The 17893-nt window shown below is 42.2% G+C and overlaps 1 protein-coding gene across 1 annotated transcript in view; it reads right to left on the bottom strand.

Annotated features, from left to right (window-relative positions):
* Positions 1–17893, bottom strand: part of LOC149461640 (rho guanine nucleotide exchange factor 17-like) — a 350052-nt gene that overhangs the window by 45755 nt on the left and 286404 nt on the right. The window contains exons 4-5 of the mRNA XM_089678032.1: positions 3967–4083; positions 524–616 (exon numbers count right to left, since the gene is read on the bottom strand). Coding sequence (XP_089534158.1) covers positions 524–616; positions 3967–4083 — 210 coding nt within the window. The remainder of the gene's footprint in view (positions 1–523; positions 617–3966; positions 4084–17893) is intronic.

Raw genomic sequence — 17893 nt, 5'->3', positions numbered from 1 at the left:
TCTGTTTAGTATCCTATATGTTAATAATGAAAACTCTCTAACACAAATTGATGAGCTTCTCCATCTGGCCTGCGCTGCCAATATAAAGAAAGTAATTATCTATATAGTGTGATTCATTTTATACTCAGAATGAGCAACATATGGTTTTCTGTTCTCCTCTTGACACAGACACTGGAAGTTGTATCTTTGTCATACCTCACACTTAAATTACTGATAATTCTGTAACAATTGCATGATGTTTGTTGAAATCGTCAGTTGTAGTCTCCATAAAGGAGCTCCTGTAACAGGGTGACAACATAGGAGCACAACTGGAAGACAGTTGTCACCCCATAACAGGATAAGCCTGAACAAAAACCGTTGTGGTAAAATCACCAGGAACTACTAGCTGCAGGATTAAAATCATTATAAATTGCTTTCAAATTAAATTAACATGTTAAAGCTTATATGCGATTTTACATAAACTGTAAAGGCCACTGTAGTCAAACATGAGCATCGTGAAATCTAAGGGCCATCGTCCACCTACCTTCACAATCAGCTCATAGCGGGGGATTCTCTGGACAGGCTTGATCATGAGGTCTGACAGGGCCTGCTTTTCCTTGTTTTCTCGTGTGCATTGCTGTGAAAGGAAGAGAAAACAATATATGAGGATATGCTATAAAAGGTGGAATAGCAAGAAAAGTCACTTATGATAGAGACTATTATAAATGGAAGCTGTAAGACTTGGTTTTTGGCTCTGATGGTCTTGTTTACAGTGACTTTTTTAATGCAAGATTTTCCGGAGTACGCATTCTGCATACATTCTGAGAACATATAACTAATGTTGATAATCTTAGATATAATTAAAATTTTTCATAAATACACTACTTAATAACTAGATATAAGTGCATACAGAATTATTAATGATTTGGCATTCTATGCCAGGATTAAAGAACTGGTTTACACAAAACTGATATTTCAGTTGCAGGAGGTCTTTGTGAGGTCCACTCACCCACTGGTTTCCTTGGGATTCCAGTGGTGAGATCTCCTGCTAAAGTTCCCAGCTTTTTTCCTGTCTACCTTGGAGTGTCATGTGTCCCCATCCACATTTGGAGTTCCCACTCTTACTATTGCTGTTTCTCCATAATATAAGATAAAATCAAAATCCAGAAGAGAGATTGAATCCCCCTTGTAATAGCCGAGGAACATGTGCAGACTCAAAATATTAGCTTTGGGTGGACCGACCCTTTAACGAACAGGTCAATTTTAAGTTTAAAGTAGTTGTAAACCCTTACACATACCCAGTGAAGGGACTATCCTCAGATGATACACAGAGATTAAACAAATCCTCCTACATAAGTTGTCTCTGTCTATCTGCAGTCTTCTCTCCTCTACAGCTATTCAAAGTCCATCCAAAGCTTGTCGTAGAGTTCAGAAAAAAGGGGGTGGAGAGCAGAAGTTACACTCTGCAGAGGTCAGGGAGGAGAGCTCTGAGATGGAAGAGTCACACCCCCTTCACACAGCTCACAAGAACAAATCTGAGGCTGTCAATCTGCTGGACGTCCCTCCCCTGTCACCATTTTTCTCTAGGTGTCAGAAAAAATTGTCAGCAGCAGACAGAAACAACACTTTGTGCTTTTAATTGAGACAAGCACACACTTTAAAGGGATATGCTTTGATCATATTTCATGTCTGAGGTTTACAACTACTTTACGTTACGTTTACGTTAAGCGTCGGGCAGGAGCAAAGATGTCAGGCAGGGGCAAAGACTTCAGTTGGGAGAGTTCAGTCAAGATCAAAAACTTGTTATGGAATTTGTTACAAATGAGGGGAGATCCAGTCTTGTGCATGGTCTGCAGTCATTTCAGATGTGTAAAATGCTTTACATATTTTCTTCTACATCCTTGCAGAAGCAATTTGCCATGGCAGTAGTATCGGGCCATGTTTAAATGTCCCCAGCAAGCAACACATAATCTTCTTTCCTTTATTCCCCTGATGCTGGGAAAAAATGATTATCTCCGAAGAACCAAAAGATTCATTTATGGACCAGTAAAGAGGTCCTTTCTTTGTTATTCAGATTGATTCATTCAATCCTGATCATCAAAACGTAGCAGTGTTCCTGGTGATCAAGTACACTAGGTGACTACAAATACAAGCTATCAGAATCAATTCATCCCAAATGTATGAACTTGGTCTGCTGCACAGCTCTTTGTACCTGCCACTTCAAGAATATAGCTTGATTAATTCCCCCTCGTGTAAAAGTGTGTTTCAATTTTCAGGCCCTTCTATGAATGAATTCTCTCCATTCCCAGACCATTCCTGCAGTGCCAAATAATCCAAATCAATTTGCTCGACTGCAGCACAACCTTGAAATAACTGATTGAGTCAGGCCAGGGAGAATGTATTCCAGACACATTATAATAATAATATTGCCAACAATACAATTGGGCTTAATAAAACTACCCAGAGCAAAGATGCGTCATGATAAACAGCCCTTTGGCAGAGCACAGGATTCTGGGAATTTAGTGTACTGCAGCCAGTGAAGAGAATTCATTTACAGTATTAATTCTGACATATAAACAGTTACTGCTGCAGATTTAGTGTAGGGACTATGTGTATTCGTTCGGGTTTAATACCAAAGACAAACAATATTTAAAGTGAACTCACACTCAAATGTTAACAATATACAGCTACGTATAGTATATCAATACTCCCACTACAGTGTTTTTCATAATCGGCACTCCAAAAATACATCACAATAGTGATAGCTGTGATCTTCTGGGTCTTGTGCCGAGCAGCTTGCAGTGACCACAAGGGGTTGATCACTTAGCAGTGCTATTCACAGAACACTTCATTTTTATTTTAAGGTATATAAGATGTCCTCTGACTGGATGAGGTGCAGATCATTATGTCACAGCACCAGGTCTCCACCTCATTCAATGAGAAAATACCTTGTACTCAAACAAATACGAAGTATTCTGTGAATTCTGGCAGTGCAGGGGGGTCACTCTGGTCACCATGCAGAAGAGGATCCACTGGGCAAAGGAAGATCACGGCTATCGTTCTAGTAGCGCCTACAACTACAGTGATTTGCAGATTCCACAGTGATCACTCAGATATGAGATATGCATACTTACATTGGTCCAAGCTAGACCGCTCTTTAAAGAAAACCTGTCAGGAAATCTGACATATGGCATTTCCAATATTTACTTGGTGACCCAGAACAAACATGTAGATCAGTAGTTCTGCCTTCCCTGACTGCAGGTTGCACTGGGTCAGTGTGATAGGATAATCAGAGCAAGAGAATGTCATCAGCACACCATGGATTTCCAGAATAATCCAAAGCTTTATTCAGTGATCACACAGAAGCAACATTTTGGAGCCTTGCAGAACCCCTTCATTGGGTATGTGACGTCACATGCCTGATGGAGGGGTCCTGCAAGGCTCTGAAACATTGCTTCTATGTGATCACTGAATAAAGCTTTGGCGCATTGCTCTAAGCTGATGCTTTAATGTCTCCCTGGTCAATATTCAGAAGATGGGAGCAGGCATCAGGTTTGCTTACCCAGAAGTGTCAAACGTATTTATTGTGAGACGCCACTGAAACCGACCCAGTGCTGATAGAATGTGTGGCCTCAGCCAGTACTGCTCCGGCCATGCCCCCTGATGCGGCTCGCCTCGCCCATCAGGGCTTGGACACAGAGGCTGCTTCTATGTGATCACTGAACAAAGCTTTGGATCTTTCTGGAAATCCATGCTGTGCTAGTGACATTCTCTTGCTCTATCAAGACGGTGGTCGCTGTAGTACCCACTCATATATACAGCCACTTCTCAGGAAAGTGTGCATTGGGAATGTATTTAGTATGTTGGAATAGGATAGGATAAAGCACAGATGGCACCCTATTAACAAATAAAATGGCAGTGATGGCTATGATAATATCATGACAGGTCCCCCTTGAAAAGGTGTATTTTGTTATGAGTTGGGTGTACCTCCAGGAACTTTATAAAGGCGGGACGGGCTTCCTTGGCCACTCTAACAGCGTCCTTGGCATTGAGGAAATTGTCGATGTAAGCGGAGTAGATGCTGACCAGGATTTCCTTGGAAAACTGCAGAGAAAAGACTGGTTAGTATAAAAAGGTTCCCACGTGGTTTTCAAAACAAAGAATACATTTGTTAGGATTTTCCATATTTTTATACAGTTCACAAATTATGAAGCGATTTATGTGGACTAGACTCAGACAAGGACATCTTTGAAATAGTGTGAGAAAAGTCAGCTCTGAGTTTTAGAGCAGTGACCATGACCATTCCACAGTTTCCGTCTAGTGTAGGACGACTTTGTCATTGAAGGACAACTGTTACATAAGATATACAGTATGTGGGACACTAATACTGTCTTATACGATATTCAAATCAACACCTAAGGCTACCAATCCCAACCAGGGTTCCTCCAGAGGTTGCTAAGGATTCCTTGAGCTGTGGTCAACTGAACTCCCATCTGATGGTGTCTGAATAGTTCTAGGGCTAGCATCACTTGGCCGAGCCAGTTCGATGACACTAGAAATCTTTTGAACCATCTGGAGAGTAGCACTGTGACCACCACTGTAAGGGGAGCATACTTTCCACTGGCCACCAATGTAAGGGGCATTTTCCCTACTGATTCCCAATGGCTTGGTTTTAGTAGAATTCCCTAAGAATTGAAATTTCAAGGGTTCCTCTAGGACAAAAAATTTGGGAAAGGATGATCTAATGTTTAGAGCCACATATGTAAAGATGCTACACATACAGCTCTTAGAATAATAGGAAAGAAGGATTGCCTGATGTTCAAAAGAATGCACTTTTGATGGTAGATTAAGAGACATTTATTGAGAATATTGACAAGTACATCAAACCAACATGCTTAGAGGAAAAGGCACTCCCTTCTTCAGAGTTGTTGCTGCACTCTAGTAAATGGGAAATATTCCCACATTGATTATATATTTTCGAGGTTTCGGAGGAAAAACTAACAGCTGTCATTCCAGGCCTAGCTCTTGGCATTCTGTGCTAGACTTTCGGAAACTAATAGGACACCGTCCACTACCCATCAGGGGATGCTGTCACTTTTCCCTGAAAGGGCAGGGGACAGTCTCATTAAAAGAAGACAAAAATATGGTAACCGTCTCTAACTTGGTATTGAAGATACAGACTCAGCAGGGCTGCCCTGGCTTCACTAATTAATGAATCAGGGATCATGCACCCAAAGTTATTCTGGATCAGCGATATGCCAAGCACTAAAGGAAGAATCAGGATGATGGCCCAGAGCTCAGACTTTCAAAATAAGTTGAAAAAAACAGTTTCTATATTTCTGATTCTTTTATAGCAAACCCATTGTGTGTATTAGGTATTAAAGCTTCATAAAAGGACTTAAGCTGAAGTAAAAGGTGGTGAGGACAGCCAGCTTTGCATGCAGTTGTGGTACAGCCCCAAACAGTTGAACAGGTCACATTCGGTACTGCTCATCAAGCATGACTGGCAGGGTAATTTTTGCACAATGCAAAGCACACCCCTATCCACTACCTTTGCAGCTTAAGGGGAAGCAGTTGGTGGGGTGGAAAAAACCTGCCTCGACCGTGTATTTTAGACACCCCCCTCCCCCAACTGCAAGAGTGTTTTATACAGTCTCTACTACCAAAAGACCCTTCCTGCTGGCTAAACTTTGTTTTCAGGATTGCCTTCTGATTTAAAGTAACATTAAAGCCTATTTTTTTGTTTTTGTTTTGGATGGAATGTGGAAAGGTTAGAACTCATCACTCACATTTCTTTTCTTTTTGTGACCCTGCTGGGGATATTTATCCCCTTTACGACCAGATGACGTAGAACAGCCTTAACAAGTGCAATGCTAACAAAAAAATATGTGGGGAGCTTTAAATGTATAAAGGTTTGGGCCAGCAACCTTGGCATTCCAGCTATGGCAAGCCTACAAATCCCATCATGCCTCTAAGAGTCATGCATAGGGCTGTCTGCCTTGCAATGCATCATGGGACTTGTAGTTCTACAACTGGAGTGCCGAGGTTGCCTACCCCTAAGTTAGAGCATATATCATTGCAGTGCATGTCCCCTCTAGGTGACTGCCCTTCACGTCTGGCACATTTTGCTGGCTGAAAGCTAAAACCAGTAGGAAATTGGAGTGGAGAGTGAAAAACTGCTTTGCTTTTGTCTACTGGTGATTGTAGTTTATCTTCTTCTTTGGGGTCTTGCTAGCTATTTGTTTTCCTTTTACTTTCCTTCTGTCTGCTAATTAAGAAGATGGGTTAATTGGTCACAGGTGCTCCAAGTACTATATAAAACTTTCTGTAGAGCTCACTCTGAGCTTCCCTGTATTTTACTTGCTGGAACTTTGACTAAGTGGACATTTGATAAGTGGAGTTAAAAAAACTGGAGTGGAAAACAGAAGTCTATAACAGGAGTCTACAAACCTGTAAGTGACATCTGATATTTCCTATTAGTAATAATATTGTAACTGGGATAATGAGTGCTAGTGGAGTTGGAGGTTTAGTGCAGTGCACAGCGTGCCACATGTATGCAACAATGGAGCAACAGGCCCAGGATGGATACCGTTGTGGCAGATGTGAGCAGGTTGCCCTTCTGGAAGCTCGCGTTAGAAATCTAGAGGAGCAAGTTGCAACACTGGGCAGAACTGACAACCTTGAAAGGGGTCTTCTGCTCTGTGAGCAGGTAGCTAATGGGATTGATATGGAGGGTGGAGGGGCTAGTCAGAATTATAAGATAGCAAGATTGGTTAATGTAATAAGAGGCAGTGGTAGGGGCTCACAGAAAAGGAAGGCTGGCCCTGGGTTTGAGCACCCAAACAGATTTGCCATGTTGGGTGAAGATGTGGGGGTGGCAAGCTCAGAGGTGAAAGCCCTGGATGTCACTGCTATCCCTAACAGCCGGGAGGGCAGACCATCTGGGAGGGGTGGTCAGGGTAGTGCAGAAAGGCCTAGACAGCTGGTGGTAGTAGGGGATTCTATAATCAGAAGGACTGATAGAATAATTTGTCGCTGGGAGGGGCTGGGCATGACCCAGCTGTCTTGGTGCATGTTGGAACCAATGACAGAATACATGGAAGGTGGAGGCTCCTTAAGAATCAATTTAACGGACTAGGCTGCAAGTTGAAGGAAAGGACCTCCAAGGTGATATTCTCTGAAACATTATCTGTGCCATGCACAACTCAGGAGAGACAGGGGAAGATTAGAGAACTCAATGCATGGCTGAAGACCTGGTGTAAGAGGGAAGGATTTGGGTTTTTAGAGCACTGGGCCGACTTTTCATTGGGGTGAAACCTATATGCTAGAGATGGTTTGCACCTATATGTAAGGGGGTCTGCTGTGCTAGGGGAGAGGTTTATGGGAAGGCTGGAGAAGTATTTAAACTAGGATAGAGGGGGGAGGGAGAATTAGATTATATTGGGGCAGACAGATCAGACAGGGGTCAGTCAATATTGATGGGTGGAATGGGGAAAGATGGAGGGAGGGCTATGGCAGGTGATAAAAAGGTTCTCATGTTACAAACAACCATTGGAATTGGTACCATTTGTATGAAAATAAACATATGCAAAATATGTGTGCACAAGGTGTCAATGAATTAAAGTGTTTGTTCACCAATGCCAGAAGTCTGCCAAGCAAAATAGGGGAGTTGGAAGCTTTGGTGCAACAAAGAGAACTAGGATTTAATTGATATTGCTGAATCCTGGCTTCATTCTTTACATGACTGGGTCATTAGTATTCCTGGCTATTTTCTTTTTCGGAGAGACAGGGTAAATAGGAAAGGTGGTGGTGTCTGTCTCTATGTGAGAAGTGATCTTAGAGCGAGTGTGAAAGAGGACCTAGTTGATGTAGAATGTGATGAGGCTGAAGCATTGTGGGTGGAACTGCACATGGGTGTGTGTACTACAAAGGTAATCATTGGAATTTGTTATAGGCCACCCAGTGTTAATGAGGAGATGGAGACTCAGCTCCTTGCATAGATCGAAAGGGCTGCAAGGGCTGGGACAGTGATAATAATGGGGGATTTTAACTACTTGGAAATTGACTGGAGTAAAGGCACTGCAGGAACAGTTAAAGGGCAAAAATTTATAAACCTACTACAGTACAATTTTATGGTACAGTTCATAGAGGCCCCAACTAGGAATGATGCTCTGCTGGACCTGGTAATCTCAAACCATGCAGAGCTTATTACTAATGTCCATATAAAAGAACATCTGGGTAGCGGTGACCATAACATGATTTCATTTGTTATCTGTAAACAACAAGCACATACAGGAAAAATAAAAAACGCTCGACTTTAAGAGAGCTAATTTTCCAAGGCTGAGAGCTGCTCTCCAAGACTAGACTGGAAGGGAACATTGGCATTGATGAACACAACACAGAAATGGGAGTTCTTCAAAAAGAACACTCTGCAAAATATATTCTCATGGGCAACAAGTTTCAAATGCTAAAAAACAAACCTACTGTATGTGGCTTACAGCCAAACTTAAAGAAATATATAAATAATAAGAAAAGAGCTTTGATTAAATATAAAAATGAAAGAATACTATCATTTAAACATTACAAAGAATATAACAGACTAGGTAAAAAGGAAATCAAGGCTGCAAAAATTTAAAATAAACGACAGATTGCAAAAGATAGCAGGACAAATCCCCAAAAATTCTTCAAATATATTATTAAAAAATATCCGGTCCGAGCATGTAGGCCCTTTACAAAATAATCTAGAGTGGGTGACTGTGGATAAAGAGAAGACAAATGTATTAAATACTTTCTTCAACTGTTTATGCAAAGGAACATGGGGAACTCTGGTCCATAATGGGGATGGTATTGACACAGCTCCAGATGATCCACATTAGCTCACAATTGATATGATCCAGAAATATTTTGACAGAATAAAGGTGAATAAAGCACTTTGACGGGATGGCATACACCCACGGGTCCTTAAAGTATTGAGCTCTGTCATTTCAAAGCCATTGTTATTCTAATTTTTAGGGACTCTTTAATGACTGGCATAGTACCACTGGATTGGCGTAAGGCAAAAGTGGTACCTATCTTAACCAAGTAATTATAGACCTATTAGTTTTACTTCCATAGTTGGGAAGAGAGTTTAATAAAAGACCACAAAGATGAGTTCTTGCTGGAAAAAAAATATTTTAAGAAACAGCATGGATTCATGAAAGACAGAAATTGTCTTTCTTTTGGGAGAAGAGAGTTTCCCAGTTGGTTATTAATGTAGTTTTGAAATTGTGTTTCACATCTAAAATGAGTGAGTAGAATAGTGAGATGCCTTTGCCTGGGTAGTTGGCTTTATTTAGGAAATGTAAAACTGGGGCAGGGAGTGCAGTGGTGCACGGGATATTATTGGATTTAAGACAGTGTGACATTCAGAAATATATAAATTAGTCTTTAGAGGTTAGAGGATACTTTTGTTGCAGTTGGTGAAAGGTGTTGAATCTGTGAGAGGTGAAAAGATCAGAAATGAGGGTTATTTCTAGTTGTTCCCAGGGTGTTAGGTTTATATCTGGAATTAGAATGGCAAGAGTTCTGAGAGGAATATGAATCTTGTTAGAATTAGGTAACGAATAGGATATTATTTTGGACCAGGCATCTAAAAAAACTTTTGATGCATGGGTGTGCAGTCGCTAGAAGTTTTTTATTGGCGGAGTATAAGAGGAGGTGCAATTGTGGTGTGGCAGGGTGGAACCATTGGGTTTCTAAAATTGACCAGTTTTTTGTGTAGATGGGCGCCACCAAAAGTATTTCTGATCTAGTAGGGAGGCTAGGTAGTATGTATGTAAATGAGAGAGGTTTTTTCCTCCTTTGTTGTAAGGTCGTATGAGTAAGTTATTGGAGCATCTAGGTCTCTTGGATTCCCACAGAAATTGGGAGAAATGTCTTTGAGCTTTATGGAAGAAGTTCATGGGTACGGGTATAGGAAGAGTTCTAAAGATATATAAAATTTTACGAAGAATAATCATTTTTAAGGTTGTGATGTGGCCTATTTTGGACAAGCCAAATGTTTGAAGCGAAGATATATCTCTGGTGAGATTTTGGAGGAGAGTCTTATGGTTGTGATCGTATAGTTAGGAAGGGCAAGAGGTCAGGTTAATTCCAAGGTATGGAATCAAATTTTTTGCCCAAATATAGGATAGTTCTTTAGATAGGCAGAGTTGAGGTTTTTTTGGTGTGTATAGATTAAGAATTGGAGGAAAAGAGATTTAATCTCCAAATACGAAAAGGTTTCTTCACAGTAAGAGCTGTGAAAATGTGGAATAGACTCCCTCAAGAGTTGGTTTTGCCCAGCTCAGTAGATTGCTTTAAAAAAGGCCTGGATTCTTTCCTAGATACACAGAATATAACTGGATACTAACATTTATAGGTAAAGTTGATCCAGGGAATATCCGATTGCCTCTCGGGGGATCAGGAAGGAATTTTTTTCTTCTGCAGAAGCAAATTGGATCATGCTTTGCTGTTTTTTTTTGCCTTCCTCTGGATCAATTGTGGGTATAGGATAACTTTTTTTTTTTTTGGTTGAACTGGATGGACTTTTGTCTTTTTTCAGACAGACTACAACTATGTAACTTAATTTGTGGTCACCCAGGCAGGAAGTGAGAACAATCTTGCTCTACCTGGGACACAGGCAGCAATAAAATCAACTTTTATTTATTTTTTTACCTGGGAGTAAGTAAAATAAACACCTTCTGTAAATGTACACAATAACCAGTTATGCACTTAGTGACTATGAAAAGCAGAAGTACCCACACAAACAAAGTTACAAAGGACTAGCTCTCTGCTGCCGAGTATAAAATTCTAATTTCTTAGAGATTCCCTGTAGGATAACATGGAATTCAGGGACCTACAGAAGCAAAACCTTGGCTGATACAGGCTCTGTTGGCAGCTGTAGGCCTAAAGATGAATAAAACTTTTTTTTTTTAATATAGGCCCAACAACAAAAAGAAGATATAGGTGTACCTATGGTAATTGTTGACAGTTGTCCCTTAAAGCAGAAATCCATATAAAATCCACGATAAAATTAAATAGCATGTTAAAAGATAATCAAAACTAACTATTGCTACAATATTATTATAATTATACAGGATTTATATAGCGCCAACAGTTTGCGCAGAGCTTTACAATATAAGGGAGACAATACAGCAACAATACATTTCAGTACAGAAGGAATGTGAGGGCCTGGCTCGTGGAGCTTACAATCTAAAGGAAGGGGGAGGTGATACAAAAGGTGATCGCTGCGGGGGATGATGTGGCAGAGGTGATTCAAGTACATTCTTAGGTGGAGGTGGGGTAGGCTTCCCTAAGGAAGTAAATTTGCAAACATCGCCTAAAGGCAGACAGGGTGGGGGCTGACTGGACATGCTGTGGTAGGGAGTTCCAGAGGATGGGAGAGGCTCTGGAGAAGTCCTGGAGGCGAGCGTGGGAGGAGGTGATGAGGGAGCTAGAGAGGAAGATATCATGGGAGGAGCGGAGCAGGCGATTTGGCCGATATCTGTGGATGAGGTCGGTGATGTACCTAGGGGCAGTGTTGTGGATGGCTTTGTAAGCTGTGGTTAGTATTTTGAATTTTATACGTTGGGTTATTGGAAGCCAGTGAAGGGATTGGCAGAGAGGGGCAGCAGTCGCTGATTGGTTGGTAAGGTGTATGAGTCTGGCAGCACCATTCATAATAGACTGAAGGGGGGATAGCCTGTGTAACGGTAGACCAGTGAGGAGGGAGTTGCAGTAATCGAAGCGGGATATAACCAAGGCGTGGATAAGTTGTTTTGTGGTGTCATTGGTCAGGAAGGGGCGGATTTTGGAGATGTTCCGGAGGTTGAGGCGGCAGGATTTAGCCAGTGAGTGGAGGTGGGGCCCAAAAGAGAGGTCAGAGTCTAGGATTACGCCTAGCACCCTGGCATGAGGGGCAGGACCAATGGTCGTGCTGTTGATCTTAGTGGTAAAGTCGTGAGTGGGGGATCAGGGAGGAGGAAATATTACAAGCTCAGTTTTTGAAAGATTGAGTTTAAGGTAGTGATGTGACATCCATGCCGATATGTGAGGAGATTGAGGGGGTGAGCTGTTGAGTGGAAAGATAGATCTGGGTGTCATCAGCATAGAGGTGGTATTGGAAGACATTGGAGGTTATCAGTTGGCCCAGGGAGGAGAATAGAGAGAGAAAAGGAGGGGCCCAAGAACAGAACCTTGGGGTACCCCAACAGAAAGAGGAAGAGGAGCGGAGGAGGAGGAGTTATATGTGACACTGAAAGTGCGCTGAGAAAGGCAAGAAGAGAACCAGGAGAGAGCAGAGTCACGGAGGCCGATGGAGTGGAGTTTACTGAGGAGGAGCGGGTGGTCGACTGTGTCAAAGGCAGCGGAAAGGTCAAGGAGTATGAGTATGGAGTAATGGACGTTGGTTTTAGCAGTTAGTAGGTCATTAGTGAGTTTTAGTAGGGCAGTTTCAGTGGAATGTTGTGGGCAGAAGCCAGACTGTCGGGGATCAAGAACGTTGTTGTCGGTGAGGTAGCAGTTCATACGGTTGTGAACATCTCAGTGATGCTGCAGCACTGAGGTATGTGTTTTTAAGTAACTGAACTTCTCATTTAATTTACATCTCTTATATCTGCCCAGAGTTCAGCTTTAAATTAACTCCCACCTCCACATTCACAGCCGGGCACCAGCCACTCTGTACGCAGATGCGGTGTGCCCCCACCCCACTAAACACATTATTATCTTGCATGGAAAAAAATAAATGAGATAATTCAGAAAGTGTATCTCAATTTTCTGGCCCCTTGCGGCATTTAATCAGCTCTTTAATGTGAAGTTGTTACAACACGGGGAGATCAGAAGCTGACCTTTCTCTGCTATCGCGTTTTATTTCATGCTGGATTTTGGAAGGTGCTATTTTTAGACTTGGTGACGCAAGAAGAGCGAGGCGACTTAAACTCAAATGTAACTCTCTGTGCCCTGTACATACTTCCCCTGTAAAGAAGGCGGACAACATAAGGGAAACAAGAAATTAAATTACAATTTTAAAGTGAAATAGTGAGCACAGAAAGATTTGAGAGGATTATTTTGTCATACAGAGTGTGTCCCCCAAGTGTGCACCAATTCTTCTGACACCCAGTAAGACAAAGGAGGGGGGGAGGGAACTGGGGTTTTAAGAATGAGATTGGGGCTAACTTAGCATTTAGTTGGTTTAGTCAAAAATTTTTCACTCCGAATAGAGTAGGGAAGGGTTAAAACCCCGTCAAGTTATTTTTATGTGCCATTGGGGAAATTTCCCTTCAGTTCCTGCCCCCGAGGTGCAACAGGAATTTAGAGGAAATTACCCAAGGGGGCTCTTAGACAGCCTTCTCTGGAGAAGGGGTCCCCAATGGAGGATATCCACTCACCTCATGTTCTGGGGACAACTCTAAATATTTGGACTTCCTGAGCATTTTCTTTGTTGAGGGCAATGGTCACCATGGTCTCTGCTTGCTAAACCCAAATGCTAGGCCTGAGCACTATCACATGGAGATGGGGGATCACCTAGGAACTAAGGTTGCCACCTGTCAGGTATTGGCCCAGACAGTCCGGGTTTTGACAATTGTGTTCGGGTTTCAGTCCACCTGAAACCCAGACACAACATAAACCCAGTTCCAACCGTCCAGTAAATCTGTCCTGGGGATGGAGCTAATAAAGGATCACGTTCCGGCACTGCGCTCCACTCAATAGGCTATCCTCAACCCAGTGAGAATTCCTGGCTGCACCTGCCTATTCTCTCTGCCTTCAGTTCTCACCCCTCTCTCTCCCCCCCACACCCCCCTCTCGTTCATCTCCTTTGCAGTCATTGGTTGCTAGGACTGCTGCTGTCCTAGCAACCAATGACACAGTATTGCTGCTTTTCACACACTGCATAATGGGAGGAAAAAAGCCCTAGAGTGGCTCCACCTCCCACCTCCGCCCCCCAAATGGGCACTCACACTTCATTGCTTGCAGTGGCTCCCAGTCCCACTGGTAAGGCAATCTGAATGGATGTCTCAAAGAGAGTAGGGGCACTGATATAAATAGGGAGGGGGAAGTCGCTGATATAAGGGGACTCTGATATAGGGAAGAAAGAAAAAATTTTTAAAAACTAAGTAAATAAATTGCTGCAAGCACTATGTGTTCCCACTTCTATTAAAAAAAAAAAAAAAGTAAAAACTTAGAAATTCCATTAGAGTTGAATAGGTTGGATATTAGCGTATGACATTTTGGAATGGATTGGAGGTTTTCACCACTATTCATATAGTATGTGTATCAAAATTGCACAGTATATATGTTTGAATAAAATTGGGGTGTATTTATATTTGAATTACTCTTGGGGGTTTCCACCATCATTCACAATTATTTTTTCACATATGAATTAATATAATTATAGGGGGAGGGTGCACTGGATTTTTTTCAATTTTTAGTTTTTTGGGTCTCTAAGGAGAGCACTGATATAAGGGGAGTCTGATCTAATGGTGGGCCTCTGTGGGGGGAGCATTGATATAGGAGGGACTCTTGTCATGTTTCACATGACTGTCATATTGACTGTCCTATGCCTTTAAAATAGTGTTTCTGTGTTTTGTCTCTGCTCCTCCCTTTCCTTTGGTTTAGTTAATGCTGTATAGATAGCCCTCCCCCTTTCCCAGAAATGCATTTTAGCTCTACCCTCCTGTCATGGAGCAGAAAACATTATGATCTTTTGACCTATCGAATGTTCATTGTTGTAAGATTCTCTCAGTTTATGGAATAAACTTCACAAGATCTACAAGATGTCTTATCGATTGAGTCACTGACTGTGGTATCCAACTGAGATAGGAGTTATCACTATCTCATCACAACTGCACGTTACAGAGATCACACTATCAATGCTTATATTGGAGAGACAGAACAACTCTGATCTAATGGGGGGTCTCTAAGGAAGGGAGGGGTTACTGATTGTGGTTTCTATGGGGGGGGTGGGCTCTATATTATGAAGGGAGTGACACTGACACCTGTATTATGGGAAGGCAGGGGGAGACACTGACCCCTGTATACAGACAGTCTTTCACACCACAAATAGTGTCTTTCTACAGCAAATAATATGGAAAGTTGTGATTAACTCCATATGATTAGAAGCACAGTGGCTAAATGGTTAGCACTTCCACCTGGCAGTACTCAGGTCGTTGGTTCGAATCCCAGCTATGACACCTCCTGCCTGGAGTTTGCATGTTCTCCCTGTGCCTGCGTGGGTTTCCTCCGGGTACTCCGGTTTCCTCCCACACTCCAAAGACATGCTGGTAGGTTAATTGGCTCCTGTTTAAATAGTCCCTAGTATGTGTATGTATGAATGTGAGTTAGGGACCTTAGATTGTACACCCCTTGAGGGTTAGGGACTGATGTGAATGTACAATATATATGTAAAGTGCTGCGTAAATTGATGGCGCTATATAAGTACCTGAAATAAATAAATAAATGTTATTTGATCACAAAATCTATGCAGTGTATACTACAAACAAAAAAAAAATTACCATGTGCTGCTAAAGTGTTCAGGTTTGCAAAGAAGAAAAGGTGGCAACCCTACTAGGCACCCAGAACTATATGGAGGTAAAAAGGAAAGTCTCATACTGGTCATGATGTTCCTGTTATTTCTCCTCAATGGGTAAATGTAGCAGTTGGAACAGGAATGGAAGGTGAGCACTGTAGCAAACTAGCTCATCAGAGTTGGACGCGGAGTTTCCCTTTTCCTTTTCTTTTAGTGGAAGTATTCCTCAGCCCTCATTCCCTACCCCCTCCCTTCCTGAGAGGCAAACGTTATCTCCTTACAGATGGTGTGGGTCAACCAGGTTAAGACATCCTGAGTCCAGGTGCCAGGCAGTCTGCTGAAGTGTAACCTTCGTCACCCAAAACTGTGTAGGCCCACACATCATAAAACTGACCAGTAATTAATTGAACATTCCTCAGGTCAACTGTATGTTTCATATCATGGAGTATGAAGCTGTTAGTTTTAACTCAGAGTCCCACTGACTCCTCCCAAAACAGCGTAGTCAGAGCAACCCCCTTTTCAGAGGGATTTTTAAAAAAAGGACAGGCTGGCAAGCCTGTTAGAGCTTAACACACATCTCCTGAGTGTAACATCTTAACAGAGGAGATCAGAGACCCTTCCTGCTCTGCACTTGGATCTGCTTACAAACCAAGGCATATTGGCAAGTAACTTAACTCTTTAATTTCCTTCCTATTATCTCTTTGCTGTATCTTTATATACATATATATATATATATATATTTTCGTGACATCTCTTTGTAAATATTTTATTGCACCTGTTTGACTCTTTTAGTAATAAATCTTTCTTTCTGAAGGTGTTAAACTGTTTTTAAGCGCTTACTTGCAATTCACAAATTCCTGCCTTTTGAAGAGACGCTATTGTGTTTGTTTACTCCCTGCCCAATTGGCCTGTAGTTGACCATATTGGACAGGTGATTTTTCAATCATAGTGTATATTTGATCTCCGACAAAAGTGGTGGTGGCAGTAGAGGGTTAGTTGCGTAATTAACCCGACCCAGTAACAAGCGAATTTAGGCTGCAGGCACAGATTGTAGACCATTAGCTGGGCAATCGCTGTGCTGGGTGCGGCCTTGTTACGCGCGTCACACTGCGGTTTTAGATCGGCCGGTCCTTCAGTCACGAGTTGGTGAGAAGGTCTGGGGTCTGATGCCGCGGGCGTGACAGATTACTGTTAGTCGCGGTCGTGCGATTGTCGCATGTTGGTGGCGGCGACCGTGCGATCCGTGACAAGCACAAGCACTGGGAAAGGAGGAAAGTTAAAGTTTTCCTACAGGCTCAAGGTTTTTTATCTTCATGTATTTTGAAGGTAAAAAACCTTCTGCGTGCAGCTTCTTGCACTGCATTCTGATCGCAATGCCCTTGCGATCTGCTGCGGGGGTGAGTTAAAGTTAATGACACCCTGAACGCAGGCCGCAAACACATTGCATTTGCCCGCACGGTACAAAGTGCACTGCTTTTAGTGTGGTGCCTTGCAATTTCATTCTATTCAAATGAATGGGCAGGAAATCACACCACGTACACCAGTGTATCTATATAGCAGCCCCTCTCAACCAGGGCAACATAGAAATCCAGGGTTCCTCCAAAGGTTGCTAGGGGTTCCTTGAGAAATGATCAACTTCTGTCTCTCAGATAGGTTCCCATCGACACCAATGATCTTTTTATCTATCGGGAAGGGAATTCTTCTCAATCACCACCAATGTAAGGAGCATTTTTCCCCACTGACCATCACACTAATATACAGTGAGCTGTAGAAATAATAATTATTAGCAGTCGATTCCTCAGCCTATTATTAAAGTTATTTTAAGGGTTCTTTCATGTTAAAAAGGTTGAGAAAGGCTGATTTATAGCAAAACAACAAACACTTTTTTTTCTACATTGGGGAATGGTGAAATCCCTGTTAGAGGTTTTAATTTTACTGTCTGCCCTGCTAGAGAGGTTTCCCTTCTCTCTGATATTATATTATACAGGATTTATATAGCACCAACAGTTTCTGCATCACACATTATAAAGGGAGATAGTACAGTTACAATACAGTTCAATAGAGGAAAGTTAGGAGGGCCCTGCACCCAAGAGCTTGCAATCTAATAGGGAGGGACAAATGGTACAAACGTTTATAACTGTGAGGGATGAGCTGATGGGAGAATTACAAGTTCAGCTGTTAGGTGAAGGTGGAATAGGCTTCCCTGAAAAGAGGAGTTTTCATGGATCACCTAAAAGTGGACAGAGTAGGAGAAAGCCAGACAAGACAGGGTAGGGAGTTCCAGAGGATGGAAGAGGCTCTGGAGAAGTCCTGGAGGTGAGTAAAGGAGGAGGAAACAAGGGAGCTAGAAAGGAGGTGGTAATTGTTACA

This window comes from Staurois parvus, unplaced genomic scaffold, assembly GCF_062004578.1.
Source record: "Staurois parvus isolate SC_StPar_1 unplaced genomic scaffold, SC_StPar_1.0 ptg000196l, whole genome shotgun sequence".
Taxonomy (NCBI): Eukaryota; Metazoa; Chordata; class Amphibia; order Anura; family Ranidae; genus Staurois; species Staurois parvus.
Note: the sequence above shows the minus strand (reverse complement) of the source record. Positions and strands in the feature narration are given on the sequence as shown.